The 18974-nt window shown below is 45.8% G+C and overlaps 1 protein-coding gene across 1 annotated transcript in view; it reads right to left on the bottom strand.

Moving 5' to 3' along the window:
* USH2A (usherin) overlaps positions 1-18974 on the bottom strand; it is a 545087-nt gene that overhangs the window by 11150 nt on the left and 514963 nt on the right. The window contains exons 65-70 of the mRNA XM_066238179.1: positions 8983-9192; positions 6292-6530; positions 5174-5382; positions 4068-4244; positions 2713-2796; positions 330-574 (exon numbers count right to left, since the gene is read on the bottom strand). Of these exons, the coding sequence (XP_066094276.1) occupies positions 330-574; positions 2713-2796; positions 4068-4244; positions 5174-5382; positions 6292-6530; positions 8983-9192 (1164 nt within the window). The remainder of the gene's footprint in view (positions 1-329; positions 575-2712; positions 2797-4067; positions 4245-5173; positions 5383-6291; positions 6531-8982; positions 9193-18974) is intronic.

Raw genomic sequence — 18974 nt, 5'->3', positions numbered from 1 at the left:
CAGGAAGGGACAAAGGTGGTCCCGGGGGACCCCCTCATGATCTCATCTCTTCCAATAGCCCCCTCCCAGTACCATCGCATTGGGGATTCCCTAAAGTGGGAACTCTAGGGGGACACGAATGTTTCGTCTTATGGCACCAGGGGATTCTAACGGATGGCCAAAGTCAAGAAGGTTGTTCCAGAGTTGGCCTCCCTTGGTCCTCACATTTATTTACTCAGACACATTGACCATCAGCCCCTTGTTACAGTGGCTCCGGAAATAAGTCCCTCTAAATGAAAGCATGCATTCTAGTCCGGCAATGGGGAACGGAGCCGCCATAAGAGACATACCATGTGGGTCTCCCCTGGCGGGTAGACGCTCAGTGGGGACATCCTCTTCTGGACAGGCACTAAGGGAGGTCGCTCTCGGATGTAGGGTTCCTTGTGGATTTTTCTTTGTAGGAGCAGGGACAGAAAGATGGCCAGCAAGATCAAGCCCAGAATAGCCATGAGCACGATGAACCACAGCTCGCTGTAGAACTCTGTCCCTCTGCTCCCCGAGCCCTTCTTCCCTCCAGGAGTTGTGAGCACCAGGCCTGCAAAGCCCAGGGACAGAGGACGGAGGCGTTACTGCGGAAGGCAGTCTGGTGATCTCTCTCTTGCCCTGTTGTTCCAGTCAGTGGGAGAGGCGTTTGAAGCAGTTGGTCTCATGGTGCCTGTGGGCGCTCATGTTCAGGCTGGGGAGGGGGCGGCATGCTGGCGGATCCTAAGGAGAAGCTCAGCCCCCAGGAGACTGGCTGACACTTGGTGGTTAAAAGTTACCGCTGCCTTGATAAGATTCTAAGTAAGACAGTGGATAGGGATAAGGGCCTTTTTAAAAGGGGGTTATCAATGTAACCTTGAGGAAGGCCCGCTGCACTATGGTGTGCCCGTGGACTCTGAGGACAGCCAGCCCTTAGTGACCCTGCAGCAGGGCCCTGCTGCCCACATGGTCAGTGCTGTGGGGGCAGAGACCCCTCCCTCCTGCCCCTGCTATGCTCCTCGGGAGCTCTGTGCCACCTGGCTTTTGAGACATCAGCCCCCTGAACTGGCTCGCTCACAGGCAGTATGTAGTCCTCGTCCGCACTCTCAGGTTAAAGAGCAGAGGCTCTGCACGTCCTCACACAGGGCCCTGGCGGGACTGCCTAAGGAGAGGCTTCCTTCAGCCACTGGACTTGCCCTAGATTTCTGCTCCTATGCTGAGCCTTCTGCCACTGTGATTCTCTGTCCATAGGGCCGATGAAGGTGACTCGTGTGTAATGAGCACTTACCCTGTGCCAGGCCCTGTGAGAGCTTCACAGGACGAAGGAAAGGGCAGCAGGATCGTCAAGACTGGCTGTGGGGACAGCAGGGACAGTGGGACAGAGGGAGCCATGAGTAGATGGGGGAAAGGCTTGCAGGGGTCACTTGCAGGGGTCACGGCAGGCCAGCACAAGCAGCAGAATCGTGGTTACTGACGGGATAGGCTCTCAGACCATCTCTAGCTTGGCCGCTGTTTGGGCATGTGCCAGAGGCCAAGAGCAGGACAGACAGACAGACACAGCTGTAAATGTCCTGGGCACACTTCCCCCTTTTAGGACCACAACCACTGGGCAGGCCCACCTGGCATGGCTGCCCACCGCTCAGGGCACAATTATGGGAAGCCTTCAGATGGGGGTGGAATGTTTAAGGAGGGAGATAAGGTGACAAAACCGAAAATCTGAACTTCCTGAGAGAAGGGCTATTACTCTGGGAACCTGAAGTCTCCTTCTGATAGCCCTGCAGTTAAAACAGGCACAGTCCCTTGACTTCTCCGGGGCTCTGCTTCCCACCTCGAACATGAAGAGGCAGAGTCAAAGCCCTGACTATGCTCCAGGAGGTCGTAAGTCCCCTGATTAGGACCAACATGTGTCTGGTTGGAGTAAAACAACCGCTCTGGCTGTACCCTAGAGGAGCTGTTTTCTGTGTGTGTGGAGCAGGGCTATAACTCTCAGAGCCGGCCCGCTGCCCACTGGGCTCCTGGCCTGCTGGACCTGGGAATGTAGGGCAGCCTGCCTCAGGGACGCCTCCAAAAGGAAGTGGCCCTGGAAAGGCAGGGGGCCACACACACTGCCTGCTCTTCCTCTTGAAGGCTGCCTTCAGGCAGCGGGGAGGGAATATTAGAGAAGTTCTATCATCACAATTAAAACAGACTGTGCCCATTAGTCGGACGACAGGTCTCGGAATTTCCTGTAACTTTTGCATAGTCCTCAGTGTTCCTTCCCACATCCATGGAAGCCTTTCTTTTCACAGTCCCCTTTCGTTTTAGGGGATGCCACCCTTTAGTGGGTTGTGCTCAACTTGGGGTCCTGGTCCCCAGCATGAGGACCACCGGGATGGGCTTGTATCAGGGACAGAGTCCTGGGCCCTCCTGCCGTCTGGCTCTGCATCAGCCTGGGAAACTACGTACCAGTAAGCACATGGAGGTGACTCTCAGACGCACTTAAATTTCAAAATCACTGCTAAAGACAAACATCCAGAATGGGGCCAGGAGCCAACAGAAAAGCCACGTTCATAAAAGAAGATCCAAGGAGACCTGCTCGATTTCACAGCTGCTACTAAATAAGACGAGATAGACTACATGGGGGGGGGGGGGGTGTTAGGTGCTGTGAGAAGTTTAACGTGGCATCAGACATGAAAAGTCTGCAAACAGAAGCTGATTTCATTTTTCACTCACCTAGGCCAGTTGAGGCGTCGTATTGGATCAGAGGTGTCCTAATGCTTCCTTCCTCCGTAGTGCATGTGACCTGGAAGAAGAAGGCTGGACAGAGGGTAACTGACTCAGTCATTCCCGCCAAGAACAGCGAAGGACGATGTGTCACGGTATGATAACAGGGTCCCCTGCAAATGGTGAGGTTTTACCTAATTCTCAAACTTCTAAGTTTATGACTGTCAAGGAGAGTAGCTGTAAAGCAGGGTTCTGATAGCAGGTACATAAGTAACAGAACGAAAGAAGCTCAGAGCCCATATTGTAAAGGAAGGGGATTGGCAGAGAAAAGATGCTGCGTGTAGAGTATCTTGTTCTGCGGATGGTCTACACCTGTTCCTTTAAAACTTACAGGTGTGCCTTTCACTAAGTGACCCAGAGTGTCTTACTCAGCAGGGGAGCTCAAAGGGATCATGGAAATCAAATGATCTAAATACCACTTTGAACAGCCAGGGACCGGAGGGAGCGGCCCGGCCAGAGCAGAACCCGGATCTCCCAAAGTCATGCCAGCTGCCCTGGTGACCAAGAGCTGAGACCACGGAAATGGGTGGCCCAATTGTATTAAAAATTCATCGATAACTTTCAAATAATATAAATGTAATGCTAAAGCTCACTGTTAATCAGCACTTTTAGCCAAAATAAATAGTATTTTCAAGGAAATGAAAAAAAAACCCCACCCTACCACTAATTAATTTACTGTATAAATCCAGATTGCTTAAAATGTCTTCATATCCATTGGTCCTGTGCCACACTGATCATTAGGAAACAATACCTTGGCAAGTTTTTCTCATTTCAATTGAAAAACAAAACAAACCGAGGTAGGACAGGCATGTCATTAAACAGACGAAAGGAATTTGGTTTCAGAGGGAAAAGGTTATTAGTTCAGGAACGGATACGTAGGTGGGAGCCCGTTCTCAGGGTCCTTAGGGCTGAGGTGGTCCCTGCCTGCCCGGGCTGTCCGGGGCAGCGAGACGCACTAGGCAAATCCACGAGGTCCCTGAAAGTGTATCATTTCAGGATTCTCATTGACAGCCCACTTGTGGGAGCTAGTTCTCTGTGAACACAACCTGCCCTCTGGTCTGGTTCCTCTGTGGGGACACTCGAGTCACATGGAGACAGCTCTCTCCTGCATTGTGACATTGATGCATCGGGCAGCAAACAGGAAGGCAAATCTTCTCTGCTCCGAGCACTCACTTTTCCACCAGAGGTGGCCACTTCAGACATTTTAATAACATGCCTCCGCTGGCCACCTCGCAGCGTGACCATCTTATGACGCCAGGGAGCCCAGTGCCTTCCCCGCGGAGAAGCAGACGCCCGGAACTCACTGCGGTCCGCCGTCCGCGGGATGTAGAGGGCGGTGTCTGGGCCGCGGTACACGCGCTGGCCCCCGTCGGTCAGCACGAACTCCGTCAGCGGGCCGTTCAGGAGGAAGGAGCCGCTCCAGTTAACGCACACCATTGTCAGGTTGCTGTCCACCGTGAACGGGGCGCGGTACTGCGGCGCTGGGGGACACAGGGGAATGTCACAAAAAACGATTACCGTGTGTGTGTGTGTGTGTGTGTGTGTGTGTGTGTGTCTTTTTAAAAACCTCTCTTTTGGCTTTGCTGGAGCGCTTTATATTGTCCTCAGTGTTTTAAAATCACTGGTGTTGGAGGAGAAAAGCAAGCCAGGGGGACGTCTGTGCTATGCTTCCTCAGCAGTATCGCACCTGCTCCTCCCCCAGAATCAATGCAGAGTGGTGTTTTAGGAAATAAAACTATTAACATACAATGGTTCCGCTCACTGACATAACCCTGGAGCTCTGTGTTGTAGCTTTTGCCCCTCTTTTAACAGGTAAAGTATCCTTAACACTATTAAGTACAGTAGATAGCTATTTTTCATATCAAATCGATATTTATTGCTACAAAGCCCCAAGGACTAGATGAAGTTAATACATTTCTTTTCCTCCCTCCACACCGAACTGCTTAGATGGTGAATTATGCCTGTTTGGCACCCATTTATTTTTAAAGCTTTTTCTTGGACCGTTAGTTTGTTTTCTCAGACAGTTAAGGAGCCCAGCGAGTAGCAATTGGAGTGTAATAACTCATTGCCCTGGCTCATCAGTCAGCAGCGCAGCCATTCACACACAATCAGGCTCGTTCTCCTAAGGGTTATGTCATAGAGGAGCGACACTGTGAGCGTTTTACAGGCCTGTTCCCCCTTATTATTTTAGCCCCTTACTCTAACAAAGGAAAAAGAAACCTTCACTGAGGTGCATCTTTTTAATGAGTTATTTTTGTAGAAGCCAATGAGGAAATCTCGTACCATCTTACTGAGTCAGAAGGGATTTATTTCATGAGACCTCGCTTTCTCCACAATAAGCAGTACACTTTTAACAGCATTAAGATCCAAGTCAGTGATCTGGCTGATGGTGGCCACTATGTCTACTCACATTCTTTTTGGGTGGTGAAGCTGATCCATTCGGACGCCGAGCTGCCCACCTGGTTGTGGGCCACGACCCTCAACCTGTAGGTGGTGTAAGGCCAGAGGTCCTCGAGGCTGGCGCTGGGCCCCAGCCCCTGGTACTTGGTCTCCGGTGGGCTGGGGGCACAGGGAGCGACTGCGTCAGGAAGGCAAGCCTGGTGGAGCTGGAGCTCATAGCTTAGAGGAGAATGGACCCATCAGGAGAGAGAGAGAGAGAGAGAGAGAGAGAGAGAGAGAAAGAGAGAGAGAGAAGGAAGGAAGGAAGGAAGGAAGGAAGGAAGGAAAGAAGGAGGGAGGGAGGGATGGAGGGAGAAAGGAAGGAAGGAAAGAAAGAAAGAGAAAGAAAGAAAGAAAGAATGAAAGAAAAAAAGAAAGAAAGAAAGAAAAAGCATGCCATGAATTAGTTCAACTCTCTTGCAAAACTGGTTATCTTTTGCAAGAAGACATTTTGGGACTATAAGCTCTTTAAAATTTCCATTGTATGGGAAACTACTTTCAGACACTCTTTATTTAATGCTGTTGGACAAGAGCAGCAAAATGATAAGAGAAGCCATGTGCGCACACACGCTCTGTCCACCCAGTGACTAGTCATCCTTGTTGGCAGAGATAAGACATTTCTCTTTGTAGAAGAGACTCATAAATGTATCCTCCTCTGTTGAAAATGCAGAAAAACTTTTTTCCTCCCAATTATTTTCAGTGAAATAACTTCTTCTTTCTTTCCAACCGTGGTTCCTTTCAACATTTTAAATTAGATCAAGTAAATTCTGACTTAATGACAGAACTTTCTTACATCCCAGTGCAGCCTACAGTTCAGGTCATTGGAGAACCACAAGCAGGTGCAGCTTCCCTCAATGAGTGCTAACACATGACATCCTTTCATTTAAAGACAACCGTGTGGTTCTCCTTTCTATCCTTAGTGGATATTATGATTTCAACACTTTGCAGAAAGCATCACCACTGAAATTAATGCATTTGTCTAATTTGCTGTCGATATCTGTTCAATGAGCAAGTCCTCCTGGGTCGAGCTGAGTGTGTCTGTATGCATGCCTTATTCTGGTTTATGTGTCCTTCTGGCTGGTCAGTTACCTGTGGATGACACCGTTGGGGGAGAGGGGGGCAGCCCACTGGAAGGAGGCTGTCCTCGAGGTCAGTGTCTGGATCTGGGGAGAGGACAGTCCCGCGGGAGGAGCGGGCTGTGTTCTCAGCTCTGCTGTTGGCCCCTTGCTGCAGCAGCTGAAGCAGGTGCAGGCCTCCACCCCGATGGCGTAGGTGGTAAAGGGCTGTAGGCCATGGAGCGTCTGCTGGGTGGCCATGCCTTCAGACAGCTGCAGGACAGAGGAGGCTCAATGAGGCTGTGTCCAGACCACAGGCCCGGGACACAGGTCTGTCACATGCCCCACCTTCTTTGACTGGAGCACCATGCCAGGTAATCTAGGAGATGCACTGTGGATGCAGCTAGCATTTACCCTCAAGGACGTACCAACCCATTAGAGAGGCAAGACTGACACATGCCCCAAAATGTCATAATTTCCCAGTTAGGAGTTTGAGGTGACAGCATAGATGTCACAAGGCATACACTGTCCACCACTACAGGAAGATACTAGAAAATGGCACCAAACGCACAAAACATTATCAAACTCTGTGACCCTCAGAATGATGCCTTTTAAAAACTAAAATCTGGCCTGACCTGTGGTGGCACAGTGGATAAAGCATCAACCTGGAAATGCTGAGGTCACCGGTTCAAAACCCTGGGCTTGCCTGGTCAAGGCACATATGGGAGTTGATGCTTCTAGCTCCTTCCCACCTTCTCTCTCTCTCTTTCTCTCCTCTCTCTCTCCCTCTCTGTCTCTCTCTCTCCTCTCTAAAATGAATTTAAAAAAAATTAAAAAAATAGAAATAAAAACTAAAATCTGTATTTGAGTTCTAGTCCTAGTCAACATTCACTAAAGCCTATGTTCTGCCATTGTTATTTGCATGCAAATAACATGTCCCTCAAATCCATGTACAAGTTGGGTATAAGAGCTTGAAATACATACATATTTGATATATTTTTTCATAGTATAGATTGTATTTTTTATGTATTTTATGTCTATTTAAGAGTTTGGTTAGTACATTATTTTTTTTTTTTTTTACTTTTTATTTACTGATTTAAAAAAATCTCTTTAAAGACTTTATTCATTTTAGAGAGGGGAGAGAGAGAGAGAGGGAGGGAGGGAAAGGGGAGGAGCAGGAAGTATCAATTCCCATATGTGCCTTGACCAGACAAGCCCAGGGTTTCAAACCAGTGACCTCAGTGTTCCAGGTTGACGCTTTATCCACTGCGCCACCACAGGTCAGGCATTCTTTACTGATTTTAAAGGGAGAGGAAGTGAGTGAAAGATAGAAACGTCAGTCTATTCCTGTACGTGCCCTGACTGGAGATAGAACCCCAAACCTCTGCATACGGGGACGATGCTCTAACCAAAGGAGCCATCAGCTGGGAGACTAGTCCCTCTTTTTGTCTGAAGGTGATGGTTACATAAAAGATCATAGTCTTTTTTTCAACCATCCCTGTTACATTATAAACTTTTTGGAGCAAATTTCCTTCTGCTTCTTTTTTTTTTTAACCTCACTGTTGTTTCATTAAGTATTCTCTGGAATAGCAGCCTTCAGAAACTGGAAACTAACCTTCACATTGACATAAACAACATATAATTAAAAAGTTATCTGTTACTGAAAAAAATTGCATACAATGCACTCCAAGTAGAGATTATTTTAGTTTATTATCATTTTATAAGCATGGATAATCAAGGGTTGATTGTATTTATATCGTCTATATTTACTGAGTATGAAGCCCTGTGGAAAATATGCAAATGTTTGTTTCATATCCAGCAGGAGATCTCCCTGTGTCTGAGAGGTATCTTGTGAATTATGTTTCAGTACCTGGTCCTCAGGCCTCTGAGGATTTCTCCACATTTGCCCGAATTGTTCCCCAAATTGGTCTTAATAATTTAAAATGTTATCCTTGGATCTGCATAATTTTTCTTTGAGGTCTGTGTGAACAAAGCATTATAATCTACACTTATTCGTGAGAAACACGAGTGGCAGAGAAAAGAGACTTCCTGGCACAGGCTCGCGGTCTCTTCATTGAAACAGTGCAGGAGCCAAAGGCTGGTGTGACTGTGGCTTCCCTGAACCATCCCTCTGCCTCCCTGACGTGCCCCAAATGTGTGGACGCACAAACTGTGGCCACAGAGCTCTGGTGACAGAGAGGCTCTTCAGTCTCTTCCAAAGGGCTAGAACTTTCTCCAAGTCACCAAAAGAAAGACGGAGTTTCCAGGGTGCTACCAGAGATCTTCAAATGCCAAAATAAAGAGTCCAAGGATATTCTTTGCTCTAGTTTTTTTTCTCTTTCATAGTAACATTTATACCACCTCCAGTGGCCATTTGTCTGCCCCTTGCTATAGGCCACTACTACATTAAGTGTTGGCCGTGCATTTTCTAACTAAATTAATTCGATGGTATTGTCTCTGAAGTCTTAGGTGGCTCACAATGTTTGTGGAGTCTTTCATACCTCCTTTAGCAAGTCTCTCCCTGAGCATATACATATTTTCTGTTTGTGTCCTAATGCTCACCACTATTTCTCCTCAGAGAGACCTTTGTGCTACTAAGTTCACCACAGGGCCACTGGCAACAGGCAGATATGAGAAAAGGACCAAGAAGAAGAAAAAGCAAGGGCGTTGCAGTTTATTTTTTTAAAAACTGGATTTTTAAATCCTGGGATGCTCTGCTACTCACCACGCTCTCTGCCCCGCCGGTGGTGTTGGAGAACAACCTGTAGAGACTGACAATGCCATTGGGCTTCCCAGGGGCACTGATATTGACCATTGCTTGGGTGGAAGAGACCGCGTGAAATGTGGGGGCCCTGAGACCTTCCGGGGGGGCGGGTCCAGTCCTACATCGCATCCAGCTACTGGGGGCTTTCCCTGCTGAATTCACCGCCCAAACCTTCAAAGAGAAATCAGTAAGACCAGTCAAAAGCAAGATAACCTCAGTCTGAAAAAAAAAGTTGGCAACCCAAAGCAACTGAACACGACAAACCAGATACACTTTGATCTTGCAACTTTGTGGTCACATGGGAGATTGGGTTCTTCCTCTGTTTTTTATTTTTAATTTTTTTGCCTCTGCCCATGTGAACACAGAGGGGGCTGCTTAGGATCCCTGATTTCAGAATGCAGCTGGCTGATTTGAGCCTGATGAAAACCTTCTGGTCCCTGGGCAGGAGGTGGCATGAGTTTTGTCTGCTTCTGCAAACTGGATGGCTCTGCAGACTAATAAAACTCAGCAATTCTTAAACACTGTCCCCACCAAATTTGCATGATAATTAGATTTTCCTTTCATCAAGGAAGGACTAAACATATGGAAGGATGTATAACCTTATTTATCAAGAACTATTTGTATAATTAAACACGAATATCCTAAAAGGTTGCCTTAGGTCATCATTTGCATGAGTGAGTAATTTGTAGAATGTCAGGTGCAATAGACAGAGTAGATGGATGTGTGAGTGTAGAGGGTTAAATTAGGCCCAATAACAGCCAACTACACAGTGATCAATCAGAATGATAGATCTAAATGGCAATACAAGAAGACTGTCTGCGTGTCTAGGAGTACTGGATTCCTTAGTAAGCTTTCATCTTGTGCAGTCTAACTTCAGGACAATTTTTTCCCCCTCATTTGGTATCTTCTATCTATTATCTATCTATCTATCTATCTATCTATCTATCTATTATCTATCTATCTATCTATCTATCTATCTATCTATCTATCTATCAACTGATCGATGGATCCATCCATCCATCCATCCATCCATCCAAATTTGCCATCAGCTTTTCAGGACATGTCTAGAAACATTGTTTGATTCCACAGTCCATACTTGCCAGGTGTGCAGTGTTAAAAAAAAAAAAAAAAAAGCACACAGAACTTGCAAAATTTGAGACATTTAGAAACTGTAAAAGACTACTTTGCAGTGAGAGTTTAGTTTCATTTTTATTTGTTTTGCTTTGGCATCAATAATATCTTCAAGAGAATAAACATTAGAGAGATCTTTAGTAGTTAGGCCAATTCCTATGAGTGTTTCCATACATTATTTTTTTGGGGGGGGTGGGGGAGGTGGATTCTTTTGTTAAAGTAAAACTTCTGACATTGACTTGCTTTTGGGTCCCAGCGAAATGCACATCTCCAGCCTCTTGCTGACAAGATTGCCAGAAGCCCCTATTTAAAAGCTATGACTAACCTACCTATGTAGCAGAAACTGCCCTTTTTAGGACTCTCCTCATTTGCATAATAATTACCTACTTTAGTATAAACTCTACACTTTATGAAGCACTTTAACATAGGCTTGCTAGCTGACTTAGCCTGCACACCATCACTTGTAGGGCGGCTGTGAAATGTATTATTAGCTTACTTTTACAGGTGAGAAAACCCAGGCTCCAAAAATGTCACTTTCTTGTTCAAAGTTACAGGAGTTATAAGAACTAAAACTAAAATTCTGCTCTCCGATAAACACTTTTATTGCTCTTTCCAAACAAGTTGTGTGTTTGAGTCCATATGCATAAATAAGTTACTCAGAATCAAGAAAGCTAAATAACTGGTTGTATTAGGGTAAGGGAGGCTGAGTTTGAAAGGCATGGAAGGTAAGAGGAAAGACACACAGGAATGAGAGAACCAGGCTTCCTGGAAACAGAGTCCAGGTCAAAAGACCACTGTGGCTGCTTCCCATCCTCTAGGGCCAAGGTCAGTCTCCAAGTGGATGTTACTGAAGAGGTCAGATTTCTGGATGGATAAGAAAGAGTCCCTGGCTCCTCCGTCTACTCCAGACCAACCTCATTTACTACAAGTATCTTTCCAAGGGTAGGGGGGACGTTACCTATTACACAATGAGTAAAAAGGTTTAGAAAGAATATACCTTATTTCTTCATGTGTAAGACACTTCCGTGTATAAGAAGCACCTTAATTTTAGGGCCCGAATTTTGAAAAAAAAAAAGTATTACGTAAAGTTTTTGAACTCAAGTTTTATTCATCATGAAACTCATACAACTCCTCATCACTGTCAAAACTCCCATCATTAGCTTGTCCTCATTTGTGTCTGATGACGAATCACTGTCTTCAACACTGAGCACAAAAGCAAGCGCGAAAAAGCAGGAAATGCAAATAAAATAATCTACCACCACTGTATAAAACACACCCAGTTTTCAGACCCCAAATTTTTGGAAAAAGGGTACATCTTATACATGGAGAAATACGGTATTTTGGGGGAAAGTATGTAACATAAAGAGAATATATTGATACCAAATTCTTTGCCAAGAGTAAGGCTTTGGTTGTTGATGTAAGGGCATGCAGAAGTTTAGTGGGGGTCACAGCAGTTGGAGAAAACATGAGGAAAGTGAAAGTAGGCATAATATAAGAAAAAGTCCGCCAGCTGTCAATCAATTACTGAGCACCAATAAGAGCAAACGTGCAAGGTTGACATAAAATAAGCATTGTTCATAGAAAGTGCTTAGCACAGTGCTGGTCTGGATGATGCACGTTAACATTGCTTTCCTTTTTGATGTAGACGGAGAGTCCTAATAACTACCACTGCTTTCTAATGCTGGGTTGGTAGATAGGACTGAACCTTACTCCTTCCTGAACTTTTACAGGGTGGAGTTCTATTTCCAAATGTGATTTTATCCATGGTGATTTTTTAAAGATACTTTGAGCCTCACCATTATAATGTTTTGCTGTATTTCTTAACAAATATTTTCTTCTAAAAACTAGGACATAGGAAATTCCCCACCCCTAACTGGGAATGTATCTAGGATCTACTGTCTTTGTCTTTGACAGGAGACCTTCCTACTATAGTGCTCTTTTTTTTCTTAGTCTTTCTTTTCAGTATTCAATCAATTTGAGATCAAAATAGCATTCATATAAATCAACATGTTTATGCAAAGCAGGATCAGCCTATTTACATGAGCCACTGTGAAAATGAAAGCAGTTACAACGAAGAGAAAGCCAACTGAGATAATATGCATTATGGATTTCACAAAACTCGAACCACAAGGTAGTATTTATGTTAAACCAAACCAACAGAAGAAAAGGTAAAAAGAAACCGGCTGTCAAGGTAAAAGACCTTTGCCCAAAAGTCACTGTGGATTTTTGTATCAGCCCAGGTAAACAAGAGCTAATAGACTGAAGTGTGGTTCAGGGTTCAGAATAAAAATACAAACAGATTATGCTTATGATTTCTACTGAGAAGCAATGGCCTCAAGATTTGGGTCCTTCTTTATTATGTGGAGAAAAAAGAAGCACAGATCTTACATGGGGAATTTTGAGCAATAAGCCCTGACCTTTTAAATAGGAATGAACTGATACAAAAATCAAGAAACAAAATATCTCATGAACAGACACAGAATTACCTACTTTATCTATCTTCTATCTATCCATCCATCCACCCACCCACCTACCTTTTACCTAATTTACAGTCCAGTGCTTTTGGCTTGTATCCCAAGATCCCCTCACAGGATCACTGGAACATAAACATAGCGTGTATGGGCTGCTCGTAGGTAAAAGGGACATTATTGGGGAGGGAAATGAAGTAAGGTTTACGAGTTCTATGACAAGAGAAATAAAAGTAAGGATACTGTTCATCTTTGATTTATTCAGAGTACCTTTATACCTATAGGGTCCAGCTGAACATGTTTATTCTTTCATAATAAAAAATTAATGATTAAAGTTTCCACTACAACAACTCATTGCTTGGGTTTAGCAAGTACTTGCCCACATGCATGTGTGTAGAACCCCCCACTGCTCCACACAGACACAAAAACACACAGTTACTACAACTGCAAGAGTTAGGAACTTCCTGATGAAGAGCTGTTCAAAATGAGGACAAGTTTAGCACTGGCTGAGTAGCGGTGCTTTCTCCTCTGAGGGTTTAGTCGTAGAGATGACAAGAGTTACAATGTAAGAAGATGTCACAGAAAACACAGGCTAACCATGTGAAGAAGTATAAAATAACCAAAATCATTTCACCACAAATTCTACCACTAACTGGTGAAATAGTAGATTGAACTTCTATATATTTGTTTCCAACCTAAACTAAAAAAAGAAATTTAACTAGGGACAACCATCATTATGCTATTGTCCACTAAAAAATAGTTTTTTATTTACTCTCCGCAGCCCAAGGACTAACTAGCTGCATTGTGCCTTAATTTTTTTTTAATTAAGTAAAGTGTTAGCATCTGTCACCAAGCTGCCAAAAGCCACTGCCATGGAAAAACAATGGCTTATGTTTGTCCTCTGTTGTCAACAGCCTCTTAGAAATCTTCCTTTAGAGAAGTCGGCTGGTGTGCTCCCTGCCTACAATCAAAAAACCATTTTGGGTACCAGCATCAGACTTTATGGTGAAAAAAGTTTGGGACCTGCCTTTTTAACATATTCCCATGTGCTTTGTGGGTCCGATATTGTTGAGAAACACAGACGGCTGTTTTCACAAGAGCCCAACATAGAACACTACATTTTTCAGTGATTGGTCCTGAGTCTCTTTTGAGTTGTACTCTGAAGTGCCTTTGACATTCCATTCAGTCATTCAAATGAGTACAAAGAAAACATCTGTTTGAATACCTTACAGTCACGCTGACCATCACAGGCTTGATCACAGTGGCCGAGGTTCCAACGGGACCAGAGGTCTCTGGCTTTGCAGAGCAATCATTTGCCTCCTACCCTCCCAGTTTTCACTACAGGTGCAAATTCCTCGGATATTTCTGGACCTCACCAGGTCTATTTTCCCCTTGTAGCCTGGATGAGTAGTATGCTAAATGCTGTCAAGTTCTCTCAACCCAACACTTCTTCTGACTTTACTCCAGAAGGAAAGTAGGAATCTAAACAGAACCTGCGTAATACTTCTATGAAAAAGAAAGAGAAGGGGCCACGCCTATGGTGAGGATGGGGGAAGGGGAGCCATCTGGGAAGCTCTTCCAGCATGGCGGGTGGCCGGGTGCCGCTGTGGCTGTGCCCACTCTTCTCCCATGACTCCACACTTCCCTGTGCATAGTGATGGTCTTGAGGCTCCGCCCCACATGACGGCTCGTGTCCTTCTGAAATAATGTGCTTTAGGACCGACAGTTTCCAAGTGTGGCCTCAGCACAGAGGAAAACTTTATTAATCAGGGATTCCTGATGTGTTTTTTCTTTATCATATTATAGGAAAAAAAACTACTCAAAGGTAAAATTTCTTTTGATTCATTTGGCTGAAGAAATGCTACAAGTCTTGGTAATGACAAGGTGACATAGGTAGTGATGCTCTCTACGCGGTCAGATCCTGCTGATGTGTCTCCGATAGCCCGTGTGCTACTGTCCCTCGCACACAGAACAGAGCAATAACCAAATTCAGTTCATGATCTTTCACCGAAGAACCCTGTGACCTGCTGCCTCCTTCTGTAAGTGACAGTGGCTGTCCTTGCCCTGAGGACAATCTGAGATTGTGTCCCCCCCCACTCCCAGGCTGCTTCTTATGAGTTGAATTCTAACAGTTTCTCTCAGAGGATTAAGATGGAGACTTTTTTGAGGTGTCTGCAACTTCTGGGACATTCTATAGCATGCTTCCTTGTGGACTGTGACAATTACTGGTAAGACAAAAAAGCATTGTGACAACTCTGAGGACACAGTCATATCAAGCACATACTTGGGGCCACATCACTGTTTATAAAAAAAACAAAAACAACTGAGCATGTAAATATGTTTTCCTGAAAATTCACATCCAAAATAAAAACCCAACATGAACGGCCATGCCTATAATTAATAAGTAGAGTAAATAGGTTGCTTGTTAACAGGGCACACAATTAAATTATTTGTTGCCTCAGGGGCATGTAATGAGACTATTATCACACTCCCATGGGGCAGACAAATAGATATGAAAAAGGTCTTTCCAATACTTATATTGGCTGAGGCCAACAGCTCATTCAATAGATTCGATCAAAATCCCCGTTGCTCTCACGGCCCCTGATTTATGACTCGGGCTGTAGTTTGTCATCACTCATCGCTGTTTGCTCCCCAGTGCTCATAAATTAGGCCTCATAAATAAAAAGATACAATAAAACGGAATCATATCAATTCATCCAACAGCCTTGGAGCCTGTTTTCCCCAGGGCACTCACGCAGGTGCCTTCGTAAAGGGTCGCCTGTCCTGGCTTGTGACTATGTTGGGAGAGCAGCACACCAAGCTGGATTTGCCGGGACTGCGGCGAGAGCGTCTGGCTGGAAAGGGCAGGCCAGGGGTCCAAAATGACTGCTTACTGGACTGTCCAATTCTGTGAGCAGTCCTGCAGGCCATTGTCATACAGGAGTGACTTGATGGGAAGCTCTCTGTAGCTGCCTGAGCGACCGTCTGCCTGTCCGGTTTTCATTCAACATCAAGTGGGCTTGTTCGGCATCTCTGTTCGCAGGGACCTTTGCCGGATGCTCCTCATTTTATACGTCTGCAGACAGTGTCCCTGAGTCCCAGGCTCCTTTCACCTAAAGCACGCTGAATCAGTCCAGGTGGAGCATGATGTGAACTGAGTCCTGGGGCCCTAGAGGAGATGGGTGTGAGCAGGACACTGCCTTCCTTTCTGCTGTCACTTTGGAAATTTGGAGAGGCGAAGCTACTTAAAGAGATGACAGATTGTGTCCTCTGGGGAACTGGGTGTCCCCAGCTCACTGCCTGGCTTTGTGGAGCCACCTGATACATAGGAATACGGCTCTTCTAAAACATCAGAGAGGGGAGACCGGCCTCGGCATGAGTGGGGAATACTGAAATCAGCCTCAATTGGAGACTTTCATCACAATTATGAAAGCTGGGAATTTATCAGGTACTCTTTATTGCTTCTGTCAGTTTTCCCAGAGAGAAAACAGGAGGACTCCGGTCCCATCCAAGGCTCATGGAGGAGACATAACAGCAGCTAGTAGGGGTGCTGAGTACTCACAGTCTACACGTTCATTGTATGTGTAGGACGGGCATTATTATTATTGTCATCCGTCATCAGTTGGTACGTGAAGAAACAGAGGCGCAGAGAAGTTTATGTCCCTTGATAAGTGGTACGGCCTCCCTTCCGATACAGGTATGTGACACGAAAGCCTCAAAATCTTTATCTTTTTCTACCTAAGGCCATGAAGGAAGACCTGGCTGCATCCTCCGAGTGTGAGAGGTCCTGCCGGGGCTGTCGCAGAAGCCTGCACGGACTGGTGGTTTCTGCAGAGACAGCCTCCAAGTGGAACAAATACTGGAAATGACCACAGATGTCCCTGGTGCCACCTGTGCTTTAAACTGTACTACACGTGACAGAGGCTAAAAGTGCTCACATACTCCACACCGGTCCACACATGGGCATGCACTAACCTATCATGGGAACTAAAGTGATCACACAGTCCGTGCAGGGCTCTACCTTCACCTGCTGTGACGCTGGACCCCTACGCGTTCTCTCTGGTCAGCTGCTAGAGGAAGCCAAGATTGCAATCACCCAGCACAATTGGCATCTCCAGGAACGACAGCGTAGTGGACCGGGTGAGATTGTTCATCATCCGCTAATGCAATGGATATTGACTTGGCCATTTCTAGAGGCCAGACACTGACTATTCTGTGAGCTGGGAATACAACAACGAACGAGGCTGGAGCTGACATCCTGGTGGGGAGAGGCAGTCAGTCAATACAAAGCAAACAGGTAATGCTACGTGCGGACAAGGAAAGAACTTTCAGGATTAAACTATAAATATATGGGATGTAGAGACATAGTAGGGTGTGGTTGAGTGTCCAGGAGACGTTCTCAGGAGGTGATAATCAAGTTGGGAAGTGACTGGCAAGAAGGAAGCACCACATGAAGATATGGGGAAGGCCATTCTCGGTAAAGCAAGAGCAAGTGCAAAGGCCCTGGGGCTGGATTCTCAAGAAGGCAGGTGCACCCGGGCTTAGAGAGCAAGCCCTTGAGTTGTATGCAAATGCAATTTGGGGCAACCATGGAGCGAATTTAAGCAGACAGTCTTTGGAAGACAGAGTGGGACTAAATAGCAACTCTGTCACTCATGCTGTTCTCGGTCAGCAACAGGAGAACCTTCCCAGCATTCTGAGGCTAGCCAGCATCTCTTCCTCTTTCTCTGTGGGGGGTTTCTCCATTCTGGAACATCGAGGGTTAAAATAAATGGAAGCCCGGCTTTTCAGAAATTTTATTCCGATGTCAAAATTTGTGGACTGAGTGGCATTCTCTACTTTGCCTCAGTCATTAACAAATTTCAAAAGCATCCCAAAGTGTGAGCAAAGGGAAAGGTTGGGGCAATTCCATGGAAAAGAAAAAAAATTATGTCGTTTCCATTAAGAAATTATTTTTCCAAATATGCCTCCAGGCATCGAGGACAGAACTGCGTGGTTTCCCAGACATTTATAGGCATCTTTGTGATGATCAGATCTGTCAACAGATAGATAAGTCAATTTACATGAAAAAGTCTCAACCATTTTCTTACAGATTTCAACCGAAGGCATCAGATTTACTTAAATATGTTAACATATTTTTTTTATTTCCACCTGTAGATATGATCGCCTCATACAGACCAAGACATCTGTTTTGAAGTCAATGGAGATACACCATTACTGCAAGCACTTAAGTATGGTCCTCTTTGGGCTTGCAGGTTTACTTAGTGTTTTATCAATAACCAGAGTAGCGAGCCGGAGGTTGCCAGGTGACCCTCTGGCCTAGAAAGGATTCTACCAGGGAAGGCATTGTCACAGCTGGGTGACACAAGTGAGGGGCAGCACCCATCTAAAGTGTGGCAGACGTGTGGGGTGTCCTGCTCGCCTCCACATCCAGTCTCTGCCCTGCTCTGTGTCCCACGAGGCTGAGCCGCAATCTGCCTCAAGAAGGGACCAGAGTTCAGCTTTCCAGTTCCTCCTGCTCCCTGTCTTTGGCACAGCACCCCTGTTTGGCAAGGTCGTGCCTTCCCTACAGCCAGCCGCCTCCTACAGGGTGGCCACTCTGCACTGGCAACGGCACTCGGTGGTGTCCGGGAACAGCGTCTCCTTTTTGTCCCCTGAGGTGCAGGGTAGCAGCCTTGGCAATTGTTAGCCACTGGGGACTCCAATGTCCCTGTGACTCCCAACCCTGCTCACACTTCCAGGAATAGTTTTTACGTTAAGTGTCTTCATATGCCCTCTTGAGCACACCACCTGTTTCCTGCTGAGACCCCGGCGGATACAGGGAGACATTTCCAGGCCTTCCTCACACAGGTGCCAGTGACAGCAGGGGGCTCAGAGGCATGCAGTCACAAGGATGGAGAGGGCAGGAAGAGGATATCTCGTGGCAGAGGAAACAGAGGAATAGAGCCTCCTCACGTCTCCATGGGGTGAGTTTGGTCTCAAGTCTCAGCACACATCCCACACCCTGGCACCGCTGGGGCCCGGTGCGCTTGCCTTTTCCTTGGTCTTGAGGAATTTCCCAAGCCGTCCCTTCCCCAGACAGGTGAGCAGACACAACTCTCCTGTGTTTTAGTCAGCGTTGGCTTTGTATCGTTTGCAATGATACCCTGCTGATGGTTTCGGTTGTGTCAGGGACCTAAATGGGATTCTTATACATACATAACTAATGTAGTACATTAGACTTTCTCTTTTTTCTTTCTTTCTTTTTTTGTGACAGAGACAGAGATAGGGACAGATAGGAAGGGACAGAGATGAGAAGCATCAATTCTTCGTTGTGGAACCTTAGTTGTTCATTGATTACTTTCTCATATGTGC

Source organism: Saccopteryx bilineata, chromosome 1 (assembly GCF_036850765.1).
Source record: "Saccopteryx bilineata isolate mSacBil1 chromosome 1, mSacBil1_pri_phased_curated, whole genome shotgun sequence".
Lineage (NCBI taxonomy): Eukaryota > Metazoa > Chordata > Mammalia > Chiroptera > Emballonuridae > Saccopteryx > Saccopteryx bilineata.
This window is presented reverse-complemented; position numbering and strand designations above follow the sequence as displayed.